Genomic DNA, 25,819 nt, shown 5'->3' with positions numbered 1-25,819 from the left:
GATATGTGATATAGATTTGACATATATGAAAGACATTCAGCTATATTATACAGTCGTCTCACGATTCCTTCCGGAAAAACTTTTGTTTGTAACTAAATGGATTCGTAAGTTGTTCTCTCTCAAAATAAGTAAGACAAAGACAGTCCGCGAACATGTTGTACCGGTCGAACTTCGGCATATACCTTAGTTGGCCTACAAACCGATTAATCAAAGTCAAGTCCTTGTATAAAAACTTGGTATCTTTTGTATATAATGGGACCTTCAGATCCCTATGTTCCAGTGTGAAAACAAACAAAATTGAACTACAACCACGCCTACCTCCCAAATAACAGAATTTTAAATTCCATGCCCCTAAAATCGGCCACAGTAAGACCCAAAATTATCAAAAGGGTAAAATAACTGTTCAACCCCTAGATACCGAACCATTTTCTACTAGGAACACTTAATGGGAAATCTCGATTAATCTGTGAGATATGTAATTGAAACTCGGAAGTAGTTCTTTGCTAATAGCAGTAGACATATTGGCCAAAAGTGGGTTGAATCGGATGAAGACTTGTCTTAACATACAGCTAATATAGCCATATAGCTAATGCAAAGAGTTCCGAACTTCCGGTTGACCTTATAAATCAGGAAACGTCTAAGTTATCTTAGCAGAAAAGACAGAGCGTTTTCTCTTAGTAGTAACAAGGTATCTTTGTACCTATGATGTTCTATATAAAGTCGAATAAAAACATGCACGAGCAATCACATAATTAATATCACGATTTTCGAACATTCAGCTCACCTTACTCGATATATATTGGTGATGGTAAGTGTAGAAACACTATTAAAAATTGCTTCACTTGTACGACTATTATGCAACTTTCAAACTTCCATTTATATTGAATGAATCACCTCTACTCAAAGTAAATAATAATTTTCATTATGAAAGATATGTCACTCAGTATCTGAGTTTAATATTTATAAAATCTCCAGCTTTGTTCCTTGCGAATTCCAAGAGTATAAAATGTTCGGGCACACCCGAACTTATCGTTTCATTTCGTTATTGTATTATGGAGGGAGCCTTCTTTTGAGGCTTCAAAAAATCAATTTTTTTTTTGCTTAAAGCTCTATAAAAATAATCTAAGAATATTTCCCCAAAGTTATAAATTAGAATTCGAAATATTGTCGAAGCTAGAAGGAAATGGTGACCGAGCGTTTAGGAAATATTTGAGCGCTTGAGCAGAAAGCGAAAACTTTGACGCGCGATTTGTCGGTTTTTCACTTTTAAGCTTTTTCTTAATTGGAAGGCATGATAGAAAAACACTAAACGTCGTATGAAATTAAAAAGGGTACAATTTGTTATCTTTGACATTAAATTTTCTGGTCAAAAGTTTTTAAAATTTTATTATTAACAAATATGAATCTCTTTAAATTTTTTGTTTCCAATGGAAATTACGACCTGCATCCTGCCAGCCGCCCGAGAATGCATCTGGTAATTGCTTCCCAAAGTCAGAATATCATGATGTTTAAATATTTAACTATAAACACCAGAAATTTCGCTTTAATAAATAATTTCTTTTACTTCTAAAAAATTCTCTTAAAAATCGATTCAATTTCTATTAGTAAAGGTGAGATATGTGACCTTTACAATGGTTTTATATATTCATAACTGCATTACTCAAAAGTATAATTTATGTTTTTAAAATTTTTGCGATTCTCAATTATCTGCGCGCCTGCATGTACGCAACACTCATTAGAAATCTAGGACTGTATATGGTATAGTAATATGAAAATTTAGAACTGCGATAGTGAAATCTTTTTTTATAAATAATTAAAAAACAATTTTGAAAACTTTATAAATTTAACAATCTTAGTTAATTATTTTCTCTAGTAATTTGCAAAAAAATGGCGAAAAGATTTGTATCTTAAGCCTTATGTTTAAATCTATATACTGTGTAATAATCCATAAATCAATCAAATGTTTCCAATTCACTTTCAAACCTCAATTTCACTCACCCTCTCCATGCGCGCTGCGCTTCTCATCAACATTCTCCTCGTCACTATCGATGTGCGGAAATGAATTGCCTAAACAGAAGAGTGGCAACGCCGGTGAGGTGCTCGCCGAATTTGTGGCGCCCGCGGACATTTTCAACGGATCCGATGTGTTGSCATTGCCACACGGCGAGCTGATATTATTATTATTGTTATTAGTGTTGTTGTTGTTGTTATAGCTGTTGTGATGGCTGACGTTGCAACGCAATAGCTCATCGCTGGAGGTGCTTCCGCTACTGCCGCAACTCTGTCCCGACGACGTGGAATTCATGCTGTCCTGCCGATTGGTCAGGCGTCGCAACATGAATTTGTTGTTGAGGACTTTGTTTTTGGTGATCAATTCACTGCGTCGCAATGCGCATTTCGGTGAATTTGTTATTGTAGTGTTGTTGCTGCAGCGCATTAAGCTGCTGTTGGTGGCGCCGCCGCCGCCACTGATGCTACTGTTGTTGTTGGCCTCGTCCGATGCCAGCGGCACTGTTGCCGTTGCTGCTGCCGTCGAGGCGGGCATTTGCAGCTCATTCAACGAGACCCGCTCGATGCTGTGCTCAACGCCCACCAGCAAGTGTTGCAACAATTGCGGCAATTCGTCACTCGTCAACATTTCGAGTGTTAATGCGCTTAAATGTGTTGGTGGGGTGGTTGCTACTGCTGTTGCAGTTGTTGTTGTTGTTGCGTTGAAATCGATGTAATGACTTTGAATTGTTGTTGGTGCTGCTGTTGCTGTGTCGCAGATAGCAAATGTGGCCGTTACACTTGCGTGTGCCTGTTGTATTTGTTGTTGTTGTTGTATTTGTAAGCCGTTTGAGGCGTTCCGCCAAACCACATGCAATTGTGGCGTTTCCGTTTTACCAACTGAAAGGAAGTGAAATGAAAAATAATTATAAGACTTTTATTTATTCGGATTATTGAATATTTGCGTATGTGTTGGGATCTGCGCATTAAAAAGCTACATGAATTGACGATAGATCGATGCGATATCGTAAAAGATCGTACAAATGCGAGTTGCGAACAGGTCAGGCTGTTATCTAATCACAGTTGTTGGCAGATATTTTTTCTCACTGGTTTCTACTCAAAGACAGCGCCCAAATACTACTATAAGTCATCAAGACACCTTTAAGCTTAGCTGCCTTAAAATTTGGTCTTACTCTATGCGTATTTTTATAGATCTTTAGCAGTACTGAAAACTGGTTGTAGGATTCAAGATGCCTATATATGTATATATCGTATATATAAGAACTAAGTGTCCCTTATTCTTAAACTGAGGCTTAGGAACTCTACTGACTATAGTACATAAAATTTCCTTTCTTTACCCTCTTCCATATCCGCGTTAGATATATTGCAATACTACAAGATTGGATAAAACAGACAGCTAAAGTTCTGTTGATGGTATTAAACATCTATATATACTTCAGGCTAAGATGTCTTCAGACTAAGATGTCAATAATGCTTTACTCAAGGGTATACCCGATTTATAGCCGCAAAGTAGGCAAATATTTTTTGAAAATTTTTATGTAAGCTGTCTTCAATTCGTCATTTTTGTTCTCGCTATCTTTGCACGCTGTTCTCTTCTCAAAATGATAACATGCAAAGAAAAAAAGTTGTGGAGTTGAATTCGTACAGAAGAATATTTGGACACCCCATTAAACCGGTATAACCACTATTTTATTGCTATCCAAAGTTTTCTTGCAAAAAAAAAAAAAAAAAAAAAAAAAACAGAACATGTACTACAATTGCATTCGTCACTTATCGAAAAGCAAACACCTTAATTTTTTATATAAAGACGAGTGGGACTAAGAGTAGGTTTTTCTTTGTAAGGGAATTTTTAATCCATTTAAAGTATTAAAATGATTTCGGAAGGTGTTCCCCTTTTTTATATTTTTGAATGAAATATCCACTTACCACTTTTAATGCACAAATATAAATCGCCTGGACGTACTAAGGCGTCATCAAGGGCCCCCAATTGTAGAATAACTTCGCCTGTTGGAGTTGTAAGTGGCCATCCTTTACGCCAAAGGACATTCTGCAAAAATATTTAATAATTAATTAATTAAAACAATTTTTACATAACAGGAACAGAATATAATGTAACTACATATATCAGATAAGTGGCGAACTTCAATTATGAAAGTTTTGCAGTTGTAATCACTTAAGACAATTCGGCCGATAAAAAGTAAAAATAAATTATACCAAAGCGATTTGCGTAAGTTTCTTTAACTTTTAGTTCTTGGATGTCATGGATATCTAACTGAAAAGATTTCGAAGAGTAGGTGTCAGTAATGTTGAAAAGGATTCGAACATGTTTATAAAATTTTTATTAAAGTTATAGAAAAAAACTTCAATTGAGGTATCAGATTAAAAACAGTTTTTTGAAGAGAGTTGCCACCTGTATATATTTTTAAACAATTAAATTGTTTGAAGTATTAAAAAATAAGTATCAAACTACATAAGTTTAAGTCACACTTATGCCTTATATATATTTAAAAAGAGTTGCCACCTGTTTGAAAGATTTAACCAGAGTATTAATATTAAGTTGATTGATTTCAGCTAACATTATGCAAATGAAATGAAAATGTTTCAGGAAATTTAAACACTTCTACTCAATATCCAATACATACATATAAGTTCTATTGGTTTTGAATCATGTATGGTATGATTCAAAAAAAAATTATTCACTCTTTCTACCAAATCCGTTTTCTTACAAAGCAACGTTATATAATAATTTGAAACGCCAGATCGCTTTAAATCAATGCAAAACTGGCACCATTCAAAGGCTTGCCACAAATCGACAGCGCATACAAATACATAAATATGTAAATATCCATGTATGTATGCATGTAGACACCACAGAGCACATGCTCATATGTTATGCCTGTCAATTTTCGTCTGATTTTTCTGATATTTAACCTGACCGCCAATGGCAAGAATGCATGCAACCGCTTTCCGCTTGCTCTCAAATAGCAACAAAAACCCAAAAACACAACAACAACAAAATTACGGAAATATCGCCGACATAATCGAATAAGCAAAAATTATAAAGTTTTCAATGCGCCAAAACAGATTGAATAACAACAATTGCAACAAACAACCTGCCACAGAGTTGTTTTTGTTGTTGTACACTTCAAATATTATGTAGTTGAGTGGTAGATATTTACATCATGTGCCAAAAAATTTGAATAGATTACATATTACGAGTGCGACGAGGGCGCCGTGTTGCACAAAGAAATTGCGAAAAAACCACGGCAAACGCCGGTCGATGAAAGAAAAATGAACACAATAACGGTGCCGTCGAGTGAGAGTAATGAAAAGCTGCAGAAATAGCAGTAAAAACACCGGCAGCTAACAGCAATTGCAAGGTTGGTGAGAAAAGCGGCATTGAGATTAGTGGCCAAGCAGAGTTGCACGGGCGCGAGATATGTGTATGGGTGAGCGTATGAGAAAAAAAGAGCGGGGAGAGGGCGCTGCGAGCGCAAGCAGTGGCATGCGGGTAATGTGCTGCCAAAATAAATGTGCGACGGCCGCTGTTGTTGTTGTTGTGCACTGGTGCTGGCGAAAAGATAAAATGCCATGCAGCAACTAACTTTCGTCGACAGTTGAAATTACGGTAACAACACCCGCAAGTGGAAAAAAATCGATTGCTGTTTTGCGATTTACCGTAAGCAGTTTTTTCACATTTTATTGGGCTTTCCCAAAACGTTTAGCAGGCAAAGCGGTGCATTAAAACCAGTGCAACAACAACAACAGAGTTGGAAAATAATCATAGTAACAACAACAAGTCGGGGAATATGAAACTATTATTAATGCATGGAGATGTCTGCAACTATTAGCTGTGGACGTACGCGAAAGTATGTGTGAATATGTGCGCTTGCAACACGAGCGCGGCGTGGCGCGGCGAGTCAGCGTCCGACACTATCAACACTTTGCTCGGCGCAGACGGGCGAGTCTTGGCGCGCTGGCTCGTCTGTATGAACTTTTGTACGCGCATACATACAAACGTGCATGTATGTGTGTGTGTGTATGTGTTTGTGCTCAACCATTGGTTTGTGATGCAAAATTACAGATAAATCATGCAAGTCAAACTTTGGCAATTTTGCTAATTTCAGTTATTATTGCAAAAGCAAAAGGCGCTGGCAAATATGAGTGAAAAAGTAACTCAAATTTATGAAAAGTTAAAAAAAAAACAAATAAATCTAAAACATCATCAGCGCGAAATTTCACCCCCAAGGGAATGTAAAATCAAAAATTTACCAAATTTGTGTTTTGGCAGTTGCGGCAAATGTGAGACCATCCATCCAGCTAACACGCAGCGAGTTCGGCAATGTAACTACAACAAAATTAGCAATAAAAAAATTGGAAAAGCTTTCAGCCGCGACGCCACATTCTGCGTAGCCCGTTGCCATATCGAAATGGAGTTTAAATTATTTTTTGATTTTTGTTTTTTTAATTTTAAAATTTTTTTAAAATATGTGTTTTTTTTCATACATTTTAGGCGAGTTGCGTTTACTCTGTTGCAAATTTTTCACTGCTTCGGTGCTTGCGGGGCGTTTAATTTGCACATCATACTTGCATATGCGCTGGAGCGACATGTGCGCTTGGTTGCCTGCCCAGGCGCCGACTACGAACTACCGATGACGTGCAACATTCAACGCCGCGAAATCAGCGCTAAGAGCAACTCATTTTTCGACTTTAATGTAATAAAAAATGCCGGAGCCCGTTTCATCAAAATAGAAAAATAAATATTTTTGAAAAAGTTTCTTAGCGGACATGGGTGTTGTGGTAGTTTTCTTAAAAATCAACTTTCAAAAGAAAAATATTTGCTTACCAAAGTTTACTATATTTAACTTGTTTGCGTGATGTTTAGCTAGTCAAGCTTATTTTTGAAACTCTTGACTGGCTTTCCATCCAAAAAAGCGAACACAAAAAACGCGAATTCTCCAAATTTCTTTTATAAGAGATGTTGAGTTCTTTCCTCTCTACTGAAATGTATCATTAAAGATAGGCGGCAACTAATGTACAGCCTATAAAAATAAAACTGTGTTGTCAGTCTTGTCAATGTTTTTATATTTGTGGCATAAAACCGTTAGATGAGATGAGAAGATATCCAGTGAATGTACATTTTTTTCAGCTGGAAAAGTCTTGAAGAAAACTCCGTTTGTTGAATATTGAAAAAGGAAAGAATTGAAACCGGAATTTTTACCAAAGAAATTAAACCGTTATAATCAGACTTAACTTAATTTCCAACCAGCTTGGTTTGTTTTTGTATATATTTTCAGGCACTAGCTCAAGTATAAAAAACTGTTACATAGACATTTGCTGAATTTTTTGTTGATTATATTAATTTTAGACTTATCTAGACATCGATAAAGCGTTTGTATCAAATTTCAATGTGAAAATGGCAGATTAATACAGACACCGTTATATAGTGGATACGTCTAAATTCCAATAAGAAAGATAAACCCTACGATAACCAAGCGACGATAACTCGATAACTTTTTATTTGTTAGTGACCACTGAAAATAAAAACTGAAAAATACACTCAAGAGCAAATTTGACCCGGACTAGTACCTCTAAACTATGCCCGAACACTAAAATGAAAAAAACGTAAGTTATTGTTAAACACGAAACGAGAGTCAACGCTCTGTATTCCGCTTTGTGACTTTTTCTAGTTTTGAAATGAAAAAGTCTGTTTCGGGGAACGCGAAATATGTCCAATGACTCAATACATGAAAATCACTATAAAAAACTTTAGCATCGCAAAAAAACCGCTGTCAAACCCATACTTTAAGCCACACGGAAATCAAACTTCGGAAGAATATAAAAACGAAGTCATAATCTAGGAAATTGTATATCGATAAGCTGATCGCATGCAGTTTAAATGGATTAGTCCGGGTCAAATGTGATCTTGAATTCATTTCATACTCAATATTTATGGATTAAATGATCAGCTGGTAAAGAGAGAAGGATATTACCAAATTGAATCAAAATATGTTACCGACCATTCTGACTTGCCTCTAACATAGAATAACTTCAAAAGTCTCTTTTTTATAGAAACGAAAAAAAAAGAAAACGAAGAAAGGTATTCAGCATGCACGCAAATTTAATCGTATAGATTCACATACAAACAAAAGTATATTATTTATGTGTGAGCAGCAAAATAAAATGGCCAAAATGGCAAATTCACATGCAGTGCGACAAGTAAAATCCAAATTAATAAAGATCAAGAGTCCGCTAAAATAAAAACTCAACACCAAACGCCATCGCATCGGCAAACGCGCGGCAACGCATTCACTCACGCTCGTGGGTTGTGCCCAAGCGTGTGTGTGTCCGTTCGCCCGGCGCAGCGGTGGCGCGTCCGATTGCGCTAGTGCGCGACCACCCAGCTGGCGCATAAATCAATTCCAGCTAGTCAACCGTAGCTACACATGCAGTAAAATATAGCAGCAATAACAACAGAAACAAAATGTTAATAAAATGAAGTGAACGAACATGATCGAAAAACGATCAAAAATCACAAAGCGGCGGGCTGGCAACTGCTGGTGTGCGCGCCTAAATGCAGACACATAAAAACACACACACACCCACTTCTGTGTGTGTATGCAAACACGCTGAACTTATTCAAATTGAAAATGATCGACTTTGTCATCTGATCATTTGATCGGCGCCGATCGGCAAACAAAGACATGTGTGCGCACATCAGCCTAACCCTTATTGAAAGCAAAAAATGGCAGCAACACAACGCCGATCACCACACACAAAAGCAGCAACAACTCATACAAGCGCACGATCACTAACTAACTGTTTATGCGGAGCTCGCATGCGTTCGATCGCCAACGACGATTCGCATGAACGCACCCCGAAACAGCAGCGCGTCACCCGCTGCGCTTAACAATTTTCGCATATCGCTGAAGTCTATCCAAGCGCTCTTGAGTGTGCGTGTGTGTGTTTGCGTAGTCAATACAGAAATTTGCAATTGTTTTGATTTGATTTGCATTCTCAAATTTGTTTAGCGCTAATTTCGCAATGCGATCGTTAAATGCCTGATTTATGTGTGTTTCGGTGCGCGCTTTTTTGTTGCTCTTGTTGTTTTTTGTCAATGACCCAAAATGCGATTCCAATGACAGCATGCGGCGTGCCCGTTTATTGTCTGGGAAATACACATTTGTAGAAATATTCTTTCATTGATCGCTGCCTGCGATCGCTATCGCCACAAATCGTTCAAAGTCAGCTCCCATTGACATTCTGTTACTATTATTTTCACTTTTTTTGTTATTGAACACAGAAAAAATCGATTTTCTGTTTCCCATTGGCGACAAATTTCCGCTTTACATTCGACTGTCTTCGATGCGTGGCTAAAAATTGTATTGAATTTTTGGCCAATGGCGTCAACATTTAATTGTTGGCAATCAATGGAGTGCTGCTTTGTGTTGCGACACACCGGAAGTACAAAGAGGAGTGCGTGAAAATAATTGTGCAATTTTGTATGATTCACAGTTTTGCATGCGGAAAAACTCTAGGACAAAAAGAAATTTCTAATTGGAAAAAATGAGCGATGTTTAAGTGATTTACTAGAAAGAATTTGACTGATCAGCTTCTTCTCGATCTCAATTTCTTAAATACGATCAGATCGATTATAGGAAGTCTTTTAAAGAGAAGCAAACTTCCGAGTGTACTTCAGCCAAGTAAAAGATGCACATATATAACACCGGTATCTCGGGGTTGGTTCAAATAGTCAATTTTTTAACAAAAGATCTATACTAAGGTCGTTAAATGTGCGCTCAAAGCTAATAAAGAAATGTGTGTCCTAACAAGAAGTATCATTAGGCTGCATCATCATCACTGGTCACAGCAGAATAGCTGTCAACTGCAAAGCCGTTCTCATCGGAATTGAACCGGCTTGGAACTTTTTGTTCTAGAGTAGAACGCAGATGATCTTCTAAATTTCTTGTCTTGAGCCAAGTTCATTTTATCCCAAGGAGATATTGTATATACAATGAACTTCGAATTTATTTAATTTTTGATCACTTCGATGTGACTTTTTATTTTACAGCGTTTTCCTTGCTAAAATATAAGAATTTTTTTTTAAGTACGCCAATTTGTTATTTACAGAATGACATGTCTGTAGATTAAGACTAATCAAGAATATTTGATTTCAGATAACACCAAGAGCCAAAATCACTCTGGCCACCCACGCGCATATTTCTTTTGAGGTTCCAACTTCGAGTGACACTAATAATAGTATTAAAGTGTTAAATTTTTTCAAATGATTTCAATATGTAAATAGAAATACTCTAAATATTCAAGAAAATTCATTTTTATTTTCCTATAAAAAAAACACCTTCCAAAGAAGTTATAAAGATAGGCATAAGTTACCAGTTAAGTTTACTACCTTAAATACTACCTTTTTAGAATTCACTCTTTCTTATATGATGTGATAAACTCAATGAGCTATTATAGAAGTTTCCGTCAAATCCGTTCAGAAAATTATCTAACAAATAACATTATTGGTTTTATTTCATGCCAGAATATCGCATCCAAATTCACTATTTCGAGTTAGCGATAAAAAATCAAATTTACTCGCTTTTTGTGGTTGTCTAACAACTATGAATCCGCCGAAATGTAGGCAACATTTGACATAATTTTCTTGCAATTTTATAATTTTGTCAAGTTTCGGTTTCGAATTTTAATAGATACTATGAAAATTTTGTTTTCATTAAATAATAGCGGTTTGCAAATATTTCGGGATTTCGTATTGTGCAGATGAGAACACGGAAATGTCTTGATTCGTAATATGAACAAGAGCTTTGAATAAGGGGCAAATGAAAACCAAAGAATCTCGTAAAAGCAAAAAAACCTTTGTAAATCAAAAACGATGACTTGAAATGAAACGTGAAGCAGAAAATAGTAAATAATAAGTAAATATGTACAAAGAAAAAATGTTAAGTCGAAAATGTTTTAAAGCATGCCAATGCCCTGCCTAACCAATAATAATGTAAATACCAGTCCACCAACTGCAACAAACTCATCATGAGCGAGGTGTTGGTGGTCCAAGCAAATTGATTCGTTGCATCAAGGCGCATGCGCCGAAGTCACAGCAGCACAGAAGTCAAGTGAGAGTAAGCCGATGATTGCTACAAACAACAAATCACAGCAGAAACAACTTCAATACAAAATACGGTGGCTGATGATAAGTCGGCCTACGCAAAGTTAACCGCGTGGACGGACAACGAAATGACTTCATTAAACGCATGCAAATGACACAGCGCGTTGCCGCAGTTTTGTGGTCACCTTCGTCGCTCTCTCTCAACGCTTGCGCCTCATTGCATCTTCGACAGCGAGCGACTTTTCGACTTTTCGWCTTTTGGGCTATTATTATTACGGTTACTGCCGTTTGGGCACTTATGTGGCCCGTAATGCCACAGTTTCGAATTTCAACATTTATTGACAATGCACACATACACACACTCCTATACACACAGATGTAAATATATTTTCAAAGAAACTGGCTATATGTCAGCAAGTGGTGCGGCGTAATCGAACTGCAGCGATGAAAAATAGTTGCACACTCATTTACATACATACCGGCAACAAAACAGATGTGTTTACACCCTTCCATATATTTGTGAATGACGTTAGATTGCCGCCCACTCCGCAATTAACGCTTGATTATGTAAATTATGGTCACCGCTCTCTCTCGCTCTTACATGTGTTGAAGTGTGTGTGGATGTGTGCGGCGTGGAAATGTTGCAATGGAGGGCTATTTCTTATATTTTTTCATACAAATATACTGGAGGTTTAGTACTATTATAAGATTTTGTCTAATAAAAACAGTAGAATTTATTTGAAGCTACAATGTCGTATCTTAGGTCCATAGTTCCATATACGAATAAATCTATACTCAAATATAAAGAACGGAGTTCACAGTATCAAAGACTGTGTTTGGATTTTAAGGGCGATTGCTTAATCATCTTGACGGACTTAAAGGAATATCTTTTAAAAACATTGTTTTAGGCATATTTCGAAGAAAACGAATATCTATAAAAACATTTAAAACATTACAAAAAAACTCTGAAAATGAGATAATTTTTAATCCGCTTAATTTACAATCTCTACAAGAAGATATCATCAATGAGTTAAGATGAACGTGTATAATATCTTTATCGTGAAAAAATATCTTTATTTTTCCCCTAAAATCTTTAGAATTTATTTGAAGCAAGAATGTCGCCCATAATTCCGAGCTTTCGACACGCAAATTAGATTTTTTCGTCTTTGGTGGTTGTCTTCGGTAACAACTATGAATGCGCCTAAATGTAGGCAATATTTAAAATAGTTTTTTCTATAATTTTAGGTTTTTGTTAAAATGATAAAGGTATATGATTTTACATTGAAAATGTTTTATTATTTTCATGCTATTATAACTGAAAAGCTTGGTTTGCTTCCACTGAACTACGAACTTTATTGAAAAATTGGTGTTTAACAGTACTCACACGCATAGATTTGACTGCACAAAACATTTTTAATTAACTTATAAAATCACATATTCCAATATTCTGTCAATAGATATGCAACGCTGTTAAAAAAAAAAAAATGGTCACGTGATTTAACAATTCGATAAAACTATTGAAAAAATTTACCACACTGTTGACGGCGCTGTTGGTTCATCAACGTCCATAAGTAAAAAAACAGCACTTAACCTCAAAACTTCAAAAAATTTTTCTTGAAAAAAAAAAATATCTCGAAAAAGATGAGTTTTGGAAGATTTTGATACTTTCCCTAATTTTACGGCAATTATTGCGAATTATGCCTACTTTGGTGGACCCCTTAACTTTTTTATTGAATTACAATTTATTTAAAAAGAAGTTAGGTAAAATACAGCTTTATTTAAAAAGAATTTCTATATGCAAACCCATAACTTCGCACATTTGTGTGGAGTACGTGCAACATTTGTGGCATATTTCGTACGCCGGTCAATTTCTCACACTTTGTGCCCATTTATTAACGTCAGCTTACGCACAAGGCAGGCACGCATGCGCAAAACTCATATGCTTTCAATATTATTGACAATATTATGGTCTATCCCTTGCCGCTTGACGCAATAAAACCGCGGCTTTATGGACTCTTGTAAAAGCGCAAAGTTGAAATTTCAAAGTTACAAGCACGCAGATGAAATAAATGTCTTGTATTATACACATATATGTATATACAATTGCTCGCATGTGTTGAAATATGTATGTTTATACAAAGGCGCGCACATTGAAAGGAAAACCGTAGCGTACAACACGCAGCAGGTAAACATGTTGCCACATTTTATGTTTCACAATTTTGACAGCAACAAACGGCACAACATTTTGTTGCTTTTAAAAGCGTTGCTGTTGTTGTAAGTATGCAGTATCTCAACACGGCTTTGCAGCTATTCTTAATTGTTAGAAAATTTCGATGTGACACATTTTTTTTCACCCAAAAAAGCCAAATCAACTGCTGGCGGTGAGTTGGATTTGGACTGGTCGCCTTTTTTTTTTTCAATATATAGACATATATGTATGTATGCATACGAAAACAACTAGTATGTGCATGTACATGCACATTTTTGTAATAGTCATACATACACCTATTGTCATTGATATCGGTACGTGCGTAACTGGTTCCCTTTGCTGCCAGTCACTGTGAACATGCCGCCGCCGTTGTTATGTGGGAGTGATAAATTATGTTGTTGACATTTTGCGGCCGCTTTTCGGATAACAAGCGCCCAATCGTCAATGGAGCTAACTAGAATTCGGTGAAACCTTTTTTCTTAATTCAGTACAAATTTTTATTTTATTGTTGTTTTTAAAGCCACATTTTTTGGCCTGAATGTATTGTTTTCTGAATGTCATTGACAGTTATGTATAATTTTATTAAACAGTTTTATAAAAAGTACTTAAAAGTTCAAAAAATGTAAACGCATTAATTTCCTCGCCAATAAACCGAAACTCACGTGGGTTTTTATACTTGTTGCTGCCCCAAAATATTCCCTTAACACATTTTATCACTTTACATTCTTTTGTATGCGCTTTGTTGTTATTGTTTTTTGTTTATGTTTCTCCAGAACTTTCTCTTTTCAATAATCAAATTTCTAAAAATTAACAGCTGCTTATCTCGGAATTTATTGAGCCCACAATCGAGAACACGACACTACTATAATCGCTTGTGTGCACGTTCTTGCTAATGAAGCAATGCTGCGGACTGAAAATGAGCTTTCGCCTTAATCAATGGGCGCATGCGTAGACAGACGCGTAGGGCGTTCTAAAAATTGATAAATAAATTATTCATCGTTAACAAGTTAAGAATGTCTTCACGATAAAGCCACATAATAAATTGAAATCAACCAAAGAAAATGGGTGGCGCTTTGGTTGACATTCAGACTTGCCTCCAAAATTATTGTCCAGCCGCATTCCGCTGGCATTAATTTGTGTTTTCTTTTATGTTTGAATGGTGAAATTTGAAAGAAAAATTGTTCTAATTATCATTATTAATGTAAGAAAGATAATTAAGAATAGAAGCATCTCATTAACTGAATTTATATAAATTTTCATACAAACCTCTCTCAACGAAAAGGTGAGATGAATGATAATCGAACGGGTAATCAATATACCATTGATGTTCAGTGATGTTATAAGATGTCCAACACGAATCTTCGATAGAAATAGAAAACATTTTATTTCTTTGCACTCATTCTTTTGCAAAATTGATTTAGTTCAATACCTAAAGAGGGGCGGTTTTTCCAGATGGAGTTGTGGAATTGAAGTTCTTAAGACTGTACGATTTTGACTCGACGATTTTGCATCCCATTGCATTTTAGGAACGCAAAAACCTCATATTTAACTATATAAAGGCACTTAAATTTTATGAATTTTTTCCTGTAAAAAGTATAGTCAAAATAAGAAATGTAAGTTATGAAATCTATGTGATCACGGTCTTAATGGTATACGCGTTCACCTCGTCTCGCACTGGTGATATAATTGGTGAAGAGTCCCTATAATCCTCCTTAGACCGAAACTTGTAATACTACTTTTTTAGCCAAAAAGCAATGCTGTACTAATACATGAAACTTCTTTCTTTATTTTTAACTTACTGAAGTTACTTCACTCTAATTTATATATATTTCTTATAAACCAACAGTTTAACAGCTGTCAAATTTATACACATGCCTTTTGAAGGTTAAAGGTCGCGAAAAATTTTATTGATATATTACCAGTTGTGCCATCTTTGTAGCAAACTACGAACTTCTGCCGGAAGCATTACATAGAAGAAAAAGTTTATCAAGGATGTACAAATAGAAGAGGTCGGCATTTGTAAAATATTTGCAAAAAATATCCACTAGAAGAAGAAGTGGGAATATGTCATGCTCCTGAATGCTTGAGCTTCCATTGCGAGGATTCCGGCAGCCACATGGTCAAAGAATTAAGCTCAAGTTTGGAGGGAGTTCATTAATGCAATGAATGATAATATATGCATTTACGTACAATTATGTACAAAAGCAGCATATTGTGCTTCATGACTACAAAAATTAACTTCAACAAGAATACAGAGTTGCTGGTCGATGTCTTAATTCATGAAAACAATGTAGAAACAGAGTACATTTTTCAGCAAGACAATGCCGCAATACATGTGTAGAATAAAAAGGAAGAGTGGCTTCAAAGCAATTTATTGAACAAAACTGATCCGCATGCAATCCCATTGAAAATTTTTGAGACATACTGGTTTCAAAGGTACTCACGATTTGTATGCTGTTTCTGAAACTAAGGAATGAACGAAAAGTCTGTTGGAGGAAATTTAAAACTGATGTCCTTGGAAAACAAATAGCGATAAAAGAGATAATACCCTTTAGAACTCTCAAACTCATAACATCCAAAGTTAGTATAATAAGTTATTAAAATGCTGACTCTTAACCAAAATAGATTGCCAATTTTAGTCTTTACAAAAAGTTGTTCGCATTTAATCAATTCTCTAAATATTTTTATGTTATTTTCCCAAATAAATTAATTTGAGAAAAAATTTAAGAGTAACGGTTTAAAATTGATCGTCACTAACTATTGTGGAACATATCTTGGAAACTCGTAAAAGACCAAACTGGTCTATGCGTGGCTAATTCACCTACCAGATTAACCTAATCTAACCTTTTGAACTTTGATTCAAGTGTATTTCAAAGAAAAAGGGTCATAGATAATAAACCTATGTAAGTTTTGAAATACTATGATTAGAATAAGAATTTAAATTACGAAAATTTGTTCGGCATCTTAAATATATTAAAGTTTAACAAGTACATAGATAGATGCTTTAAGTGGTTACAAACGAACTTTATTGGAGAAACTATATACTCTTTAAGATAAGTTTGTCCATAACAATAACAAAAAGGGGATTCTATATCCTAATTAATACCTCATTCTAGTAGAATAACGTGTTATTACTCGTATATTAAGTGAAAATTGTGGAACAGTCCTCTAAAAACAAATAATAAATATAATTGGGTCTTATGTTACTTAATCTTAGTCTACTAGTCTTCGTACGAATTACTAAAGAAGTTTTATGAGCAAAACCAACACTCTGCTAACTAATGAAACTTTAAATTGCATACCATAAAGCAATAAATATTGAGTTCAGCGTTCAGTGAGTGACAAATAGAAAAAAATCAAATACAAAATTAAATATATTTATCAATAAAATTAATAAAACAACTGCTGGTAGACATATCACGATCATTAAATTTGCATAGCAATAAAATGCCATAAATTGTCTTAAGTAAGTTTCCATGTAGTCAAGTTATTTGCGAAAATTAAAAGGAAAACCGAAACGCAAGAACAAGAATCGCAGACACTATTAGCCAAATGGATGTCGTGCAAGAACATAAAAATCAATTTTACTGAGCAATAACAACTGCCAGCCAAAGCTTTGCTAGTAGTGCACCATAAAAACGGTAATGGAGGTAATAAAACAACAACAACATAACATGAATGCAAGCGAAAGACGAAATAAAAGACCGGCAGTCGCAGCCGCGGTGATTGAATGTGGCAAAAATGCGCCGCAATGTAAAACAAGAAAAGTAAAGAATAAACCAATAAAATATAAATAAAATTGTTAAAAGACAATAACACGTTGCCGAGTGGTGGTAAATACTGCGATAAAAATCTGGGTAAAAAGGTAAAATATAAATATGTAAAACAGGCAACAACTAAATATTGTAATACATTTTATTATTTACAATGAATTTCACAGTTTGAAATTTGGTTCAGAATTTTTAGTTTCTAATGTCGTGAATTTTAAAACAAAATTAAATTTAAACCACATTATACAAACTTATAGTTTCAAAGCAGGAAAGGAAAGAAATAGACAATAGACGCAAATTTTGAGATAACTAGCAACTCTGTTTTCAAATTTGTTCAATTGGAAGGTTTCTTGAACCCTTTATGGAAGAATTGTCTTAACCATTTGTGGTTGAGCACATTCTCTAACATTTCTAATATTGATTTCCTTTTTTTATAGGTGGCAACTATGTTGCTAAAGACATATACATATATATAGTATATACATACACAAGCTAAAGTTTAATGGAATCCTTCTGGAACTCGTTTTGAAAGTCTTTGTATTGTACTTAAACACATTTTATAATAAAATTTCATATGCAGGTGGCAACAGATTCAAATTTATCGGTATTTGGCAACTCTATTACCAAATATGCTTAAGTCAAAGCCCTCCAGCTATTTTCTGTAAGAAGGAAGAAAAAAGGTTGTAACTTTCTTAGTATATATTAGTAATTACTTGTATGTTGTCAATTAATCAAAAACACTTTTCGATTTTGTTTCAATCTCGTTAGCCAAATCTAAATGACATTTACTTAGCACCATTTGGCGAACGCGAGCTCATTTAATGTTCAATTAGCACTCTTTTTGTTCCAAATGACAAAGAGTGAAGAAAAAATCTATAGGCCGCGCTTGGACCTAAGTCTGCGCTCCACTTCTGTCAAGTGTTAAATGCGCCCGCTTTGATTTGTGGCAACACCACCCATGCTAGGGTCACCGCACAGCAATGCAGCGGGGCATAGATGAATAAGAAGTACAGAAATAAAAATTTGCATATTTAACATATAGACTTATGTGTACAGCGTGGCTGGCTTCGCGTTGTGCGGTGGAACTGTGTGCTTCCACCCTTCAAGTTGGATTGTTAGAAATCACTACATGAAGTGCAACGTGGCTTTTGTTGCAATTTTTTTGATTTTTGCAAAAAAAAAAAATATATATATATATGTATATATAAATATTAAGCTTACTCAAAGCTACAATTTATATTCCGCACCAAGTGACGACCATAAGCGACCGTTTCGCAACGCTGCCCACGGAGACCTTTCCAGCATGCTTACGTGTGCCCAACTCTTTTTACTCTCTTTTTTCCTGGCATTTATCTTGCATTTATGCACTACTCACTGTCAGACCCTTCTCAGACCCACTTTTCATATGTCACAAAAACAAAAGCAAAAACTAACATATAATACTTGTCATTTGATACTAAGGGGTTATCACAGTTTTCCTTTATGTCCGTATTATGTTATATTCTGCACTTTTTGTGCCACTTTTCTTCCGAAGATTACATTTAAATATTGATGTGTGTATTTTTCGTTTTGCTTTTGTCCTAAAAAACGTATTTGTGATAAATAGTGTAAATGAATAAAGGAAAAATATTACTTAATTTTTCAATAACAATATATTTCGAAAAAAAAACAGTGTCGGCTTTTATACGAACTTACCTCAGGTTGCATCATACGTTGAATAGGTCACACGTATTCGTTTAATGTTTACCTGTCACGTGCGTGACAATATAATATATGTACATACAAGTGACTTTCGCTGTAATATTGAGTTACCTATTTATAGTAACAAAAGCGGAGTGTTCTGAAGAGTAATCTAATGACTAGTTATAAGCCGAAGAATGTTTGACAAAAGCGTATCGGTCCGACTAAAAACAATTAAAGGAATCTGGAGATCTTCTTGAACCAACCGCTCTCAGAACTTTATCCTTTGCTTCGGTTATTATGTTATAGTACCACTTCAGACTTTATTTTTAAAAAGGGCTTAAAGTTAGCACTAATTTCGGCATTCACGTGGGCGGGTAAATATAATTTCACAATCTAAACTGACATTGGGTTCTTAAAAAATATTTATTTAAATTAATTTCCAAGCAGTGATTTAAGACTGTTAGAGATTTTTTGGGTTCCTCGTTTCTCAATAGAATTTTCTAAATATATTTTCATTGCATAGGTTTAATCCCAAGTAAATCTTCAGACAAGGCTTGAAATGACACTCGAAGATGGCGAAAGAGTTAAAATATTCCGAAAAGTATGTTTCGAAAAAGTTGATGATATGTCTTTGAAGACAAAGTTTTCCTCGAACAATTCATATTAGCTTATTACTATAACTGTATATTTTTAATTGAGAACAGTATCAATGTTTCAAACATAACTAAAAATTGAATCACCCTCACAATTCCAAATTAATCATAATTAAGAAGGGAATCCGCTTAATTAACCGTATGAAATTACATATTTCATAACAAAACCCAAAGTGAGGAAGTTGTGGGGCTACTGCGATCCCTTGTGGCCATTAAACTTACTTGCTCAAATATCGACCGTCAGACTTTCATGAAATTTTAAGAAATATTTTTACCATCGTAAATTTAAGCATTACCTGTACACATCAACATGTGTTTCTATATACTACTTGTGATCAGTATATTCCACATGTTTGTGTCTATGTTGGCTTTTTTTGTTGCATGTTTGACTTAAAGTCGTTGACACTTTTGTTTATTGACATTTTTGTTATAATTCGTTTAGCATTTTTTGTCTTGACATTTCGGAGTTTTTTGTTGCAATATTTGTCGTCTTTTGTTGTTACAGCTTAAGTTGTTGACTGACAGTTCGGCCTGTTCGTTACGGTAGTTCAAACGTGGTGTTCACCTACTATTATCGTGTTTACGTTGTTCCGTTTTGCTATAACCAAATGAGCTACACTGGAAAATATTCACTTTATTATACTTTTAAACTTTTTTAAACTTATTTTTATAGAGTGAATTCCGAAATAATCTTTCATTAAATGGTTTTACATTTATATTTTGAACTTCTACTTCTTTATTCTTATTTCAGGAAAAAAATTAGACTTACATAAGTATTTATACTTTTTCATTATGCAATTTTATATGGTACTGATATAGCTTAAATTACGAAGCTAGAAAGGTGCCACCTGCTTGAAATTCATAAGTAGCTCATGTAAACTGATAAAGACACTAGGTATTTAACTGGGTAGAAATCTCACAGAAAGCTCAAAAACAACAATTGAATAAGGATGCCACCTCTTCGGATTTTTTTAAGAACAAAAATATGACAGTTGAAAATATTTACTAAGAGAGTTGCCACCTCTAGTAAAGTTTTAATTTAATAAAATTTACGAGAGGCACGAATTATTATGAATAAAAAATAAAGTTAAAGTTATTAATTTTTTTACTTGAAAATAAATTTGAGAATAGTTGCCACCTATTTAAAAATTTAACTAACTATATTTTTTTAAGCTAAAAAACCTTGTAAAGTGGGAAATGCAGTGATAAAGCTCAAGAAAGCGTGGAAGTGAAAATCTATTCGAAAAGAGTTTCTATTTATTAGAAAAAATATTCTATTAATTTTAAGTCAGATACTTTTAAGGTAACAGACTCCAAAATTGCAATATTAAAAACTTTTGCAACTTGTTGCCATACATTGAAATATTTTAAATTGAAAAAGTTGATTAAATAAATATTTTTATTTTAATTGCAAAAACCCTCCTTCCTATAGAATTAGCATTTTCCCACATAATATTTGATAATTTCCTAAGAAATATCTCCGATTAAAATCATGTTTTAATTTTGTTGTTTGAATAATATCGGAAGAGTAGAAAGGTATAGAATATTTAAACTTAATTTTTGTTTTTAATTTTAGCCGGAACAGAGGAAATTGAGCGAATAGATTGAGTTGAAGAGATTTTTCAGTGATAGATGCCTACAAACGTCCTGCAGTTATTCAATATCACAAGTAATAATAATTTATCCTACCACAATTTTTTTCCAGTGTACGCCAAATTTCAGCGCTTATTAAATGGATATACGTTTGTAAATAGATATGTATGCCGCAAACCTAATGCATCGTTAACCATAACTGTCAGCCAATAGGTCGCTGTGACGTTTAAGCTCCGTGTGACAACATTATTGGCTTATGGTAATCGTTTATTACGAGTATATTGACGAGCATAAATCATAACTGACGGCCGCCATTGAGTGAAAAAGAGGAAAGCAAAGCATAAAAGTACAAATTGAATATTAAAATGTTCGGGCGCGCATATTCATTAACCCCTTGAAAGCCAAAAAAATGAGAGAAAAAAATAAATGTTATGTAAATAAAAAAGCACACACACACATTGACAGTGGTGGGCGAAAAAGGCGAATCGTGCGCATGGCTAAATGGCGCCAATGCAGGCAAAGCCAAAAAAAATTTAAATTCCAAAAAATTGTTAACAATCTGTTTGCCACAAAATGCGAAGTTGCGATTATTTCTTTTGCTGATTTTTGCCTGATTGCCTGCGGCTGCTGTCTGGAAGTGAGTGAGCGTTGTTGGACTTTGCCCCAACCTATCCCAATAAGACATATATACTTATAAGCATATTCGTATTCATGTATATATATATACAATTTCAATTAGGTCCGAAGGTGGCCAATCAACGCTTACAAGGAAGCAGGTGTGTGTGGGTGCCACATATATAGACAAACGTACATATATATTTATATTATTGTGGCACTCATAATTGGTAGGAACCACTGGAGAGGCAGTGCCGAAATTAAAAGTGGCATTCGTCCAGGTATGCGAATATTTGTGCTGGCGTTGCTGCTGTTTCACAAAATTTCACAAAAATTCATCATTCGCACTCACAGCAGCAGTGGCCGCAGCCAGTCGAATGGGGCACCACCTCGTAAATGCGCTGTCATTCGAAATAGAAATATCCAAAGACCAAAAACGGTGCGGGAGTGGTTGTGTGTGTGTGTGGCACAGTCACAGACAGTCTGCCGTTGACTTGTTGAATAAACAAATTGCACAGCAGGCGTAAATTATTAATACATGTACATATACATAATATGTATGTGTGTTTGTACGCAATTTAGGCATAAATAATTATTATGACAACTCAACTCGTTGGTCCATCGATTGCATAGATCGTCGTTTTGCCCCTTCGATAGGTGGAAACAGCCAAATTTGGTTGCAAAATTAAATATATAGGAATGTGTTTGCTGATGCGTTTGAGTTTGGAACACTTTTCTCCATAATATAGACACAGGGGTAGGTGTCTTAACTAAATACTATGGACGGTGTCTTCACTAAATTTTAAGGCATGAGTTCCAAATGAGTATATCATAAATTACAATCAAAACTTAAACACGTTTTTTACAAACGATGAGTTCGTCAGCGAAATTACATTAAAACGGCTAAATTGATCGGCCTCAATTATTCACACGACAAAGGTTATGATCGAATAAGAATTTTGGTTAAAATTAATTACCTCGATATGAAGCCATTCTGGAATCTATCTATTTTCACAAAAAACACTTTTTTTGAGAGCCACCTTTTTATGAATATTAAAATTAATTCTTTGGAACATTGCCTTTGTTTACTAACAGCAATAGATAAGTTTCTGGCATTCCGTTTTTAGATAATTTTAAGCAGAAAAATGTCTTAACAGCCGAAATCCAAACATTTTCTAAGTGAATAATTGACCACCAAGGTGGATATCACATCCTTTGACATTTCCTTTTGGAGATTTGTGAAGTCTAAAGTCTATGCGGACAATCCCGCTTCGAATCAGACTTGGAGCAAAACATCACGCGTGTAATTCGCCAATTGCCAGTCGAAATGCTCGAACGAGTCATCAAAAATTAGACTCAACGATGGAGCAACTGAGGCAAAAGTTTGAAAGAGATAATCTTTAAAAATTAAATTTAATTTTAAAATCCTTAAATGACAAATGATGATGTTCTTTCGAATGATAAGAAACATTTCCCAATACATTTGATGTTTCTGTGTTTTTCTTTAAAAAAGTAGAGAACCGCGAAATAGCTCAACCTTTATAAGAACGTATTTCAACAGGTATTGTAATACACCAGAGTATCGAATGACACATCCATTAACCCAGCAGTCATGCTCAGCCTTCGACATACAGCTATGTATGTTGAACTGCTCTAAGGAGTGATAAAAGCAGAGAGCGTAGTATAATGATGTACTATAGGTCACAATGCATAGCTCATGTTTAAGCCAATAAGAGAGCTTCTGTGGCAGTCAGAGTGCCTTGACCTTGAAGTCCTTCGTAAATAACGAACAATTGGTCGCTTTTCTGCGATTCTTTGAGCAGCTTTGTGGGGAGCGAGTGCACTGGGTAGTGGCAACTTACTATTTGAACCTCTGTATAAATATGTCCCTCAAATAGCCAAATATATGATGTTGTTCTTCATCACGCTTCAATCTGTAAACCAATCTTTATAGTCTCAGCTGCTATAAAATAAACTTAATATTATTAATTATAGTAAAAAAATCAACAGCCGTTAAAATTGCCGGAAATTGGAAAAAATCATCAAAGCATTTAAACCGCCACGAAAATTGCATTTGCAAAAAATTATAATTAATCGGGTTAATGTGTATTTGTTTTTTGGTGCTAAGGCATCGATATCGTACATCGATTAATATTTATAGTCATTCAAAACACATTTAATTTCCACGGTGAAACTTCATTAGCGTCCCAAAAAATTGAATACTTAAAAAACAAACTAAAAGTGCAAAGGTTGCGCCAAATTCTTAGGTCCAGTAAATCTCAAGCGAGAAGTTTTAAAAAAATATAAAATACAAATAGTAAAAAAACATTATAGCGGAATTATAAAGCTCGCAAAAAGAAGTTATTTGGCTTTATAGCTCACCAAGTACGTCGTAAAACGGTAATTATGGCTTAATAAGCACAAAATCAAAGTACTTCTTTGTAAGCAAACACATTGACTTTTCCACAAAAATTTCGGCGACTTTGAACACATTGGAATTTGCGGTCCACAAGCGCCACGGAATTTTGTTTTTATATTTTATTGTCTGGTTGTCACTCTGTTATGGTAAAGTCTACAAAATATCTCTAAATGGTATCTCTTAAATACTTAAGGCAACGCTTCTGGATAAGCGACAATCTGAGTTGTAATATGTACCGTTAATCTGTGCATCAAGCTATTTCTATGTGAAGTTAAGTTTGTGCTTACTCAGCTTCTTGTCTACATTCAATTCTTGTAAGTATGTGTTGTGCAACTGGAACGTAGACAAACACAAAAATAAGCATATGGCATGTGGCAAGTCGCAAGTGGCAAGTTCGTTGCCCAGATAACTGTGTAGATAGGTGTATCTTATTTTTTTGGTATGTATGTGCGTGTTATATGTAGATGTATAGATGCGTGTGTGTGTGCACTTTTGGAGTTGTTCCAGATTTTTGCTGTCATTTTCATTATGTGTCTTGAGCGTCAGTCTACGAGCTCATTTGTATTGTGATTTTCCGCATTGTAAATTCTGAACAAACTTACTTACCTACAAACATAAACATATTATTGTAACTATATGGTTGAAAACAAGATTTATGCCTCTTGTTAATTAGACTTATTTGTGCCTAAGCTAAAGAGTGTCAAATAAGATAAGGTTTTTGAAAAAAATCCCTTACTCTTACGAAATGGCAATATTTTGTTTCCCTTTACCCTCTACCTTAAATGACAAAAAGATCACTGGTGTATACTCTGTTCAAGAACATGCAATTCGGATATCGGTTCTGCTCGCTTTATTCGCAGGGTCACAGTGCTTTAAAGCAGTAACTGTCAAGACCTTATCGAGGATATCGTTTTCTATCGACTGTTTTATTGTACTTGGAAAAATGTGTTTCAGTAATGGATGCAATCGTCCATGAATCTTTCATGAATCACTAGTGGATTTTTTGTTCTTCCAATACTACAGTATCTTTCTAGTGCTGCCAAATTATTTTACAGATCACACTCACTGTGTTTCCTTCAAAAACTATAAATCTATCCATTATACTATTACTATGAAAGTTTGTTTCATATTCCTCACAATTTCTGTCGTCGTCCGCCTGGAAGCAGTAATGTCCATCAGACCAAACAAATTATTGATCGCTTTATGTATTACAACAACTTCAAATGCAACTTTTAAGACATTTCTTAGTAAATTTCTTCGTAAAACTTTTTTCTTTTCACCACCATTGGCATACGCAATCACTGCAAGTGTCGTTGTTTTTCAATGGAAATTGGCAAAGTTGCTAGCCAAGCATTTATACCCTTAATATTCCGGACAGCTGAGCACGACACGACTTCACTCAAGTTTTTGCTCCAAATTGCCTATTTAGTTTTTAGTTTCAACATTGAAGTTGCTGTGATGCGCTTTATGTTTACATAATTCGTGTTGTACGTTCGGCAGCACTCCCCGCGTTGGGTGTCAAAGGCGCATGCCGCCATTCCGCCATATTTCTGCTCTTCGTTTCAATGAGCATTCGAGTGCTTGCCAATATCTTTATGTGTATGTGTATGTGTGTTTGTGCCGTCGTACAAGCTCTGTGTTGTGGCAAGCTGTCAACATAAGCGAGCGCATTCCTCATATCCATTACACCATAACAGCCTAGACCTGATCTATTTTGAGTGCCCATTGACGTGATCATCACCA

At 35.0% G+C, this 25,819-nt stretch overlaps 1 protein-coding gene across 4 annotated transcripts in view; it reads right to left on the bottom strand.

The window, feature by feature from the left end:
• Positions 1-25,819, bottom strand: part of LOC108969628 — a 170,613-nt gene that overhangs the window by 79,937 nt on the left and 64,857 nt on the right. For all 4 annotated transcript variants that reach the window (XM_018934465.1, XM_018934467.1, XM_018934468.1 and 1 more), the window contains 2 exons: positions 3,937-4,057; positions 1,999-2,889 (listed from right to left, as the gene is read on the bottom strand). In XM_018934465.1, coding sequence (XP_018790010.1) covers positions 1,999-2,889; positions 3,937-4,057 — 1,012 coding nt within the window. The remainder of the gene's footprint in view (positions 1-1,998; positions 2,890-3,936; positions 4,058-25,819) is intronic.

Source organism: Bactrocera latifrons, unplaced genomic scaffold (genome assembly GCF_001853355.1).
Source record: "Bactrocera latifrons isolate USDA-ARS-PBARC rearing strain unplaced genomic scaffold, ASM185335v1 scaffold_26, whole genome shotgun sequence".
Classification (NCBI taxonomy): domain Eukaryota; kingdom Metazoa; phylum Arthropoda; class Insecta; order Diptera; family Tephritidae; genus Bactrocera; species Bactrocera latifrons.
This window is presented reverse-complemented; position numbering and strand designations above follow the sequence as displayed.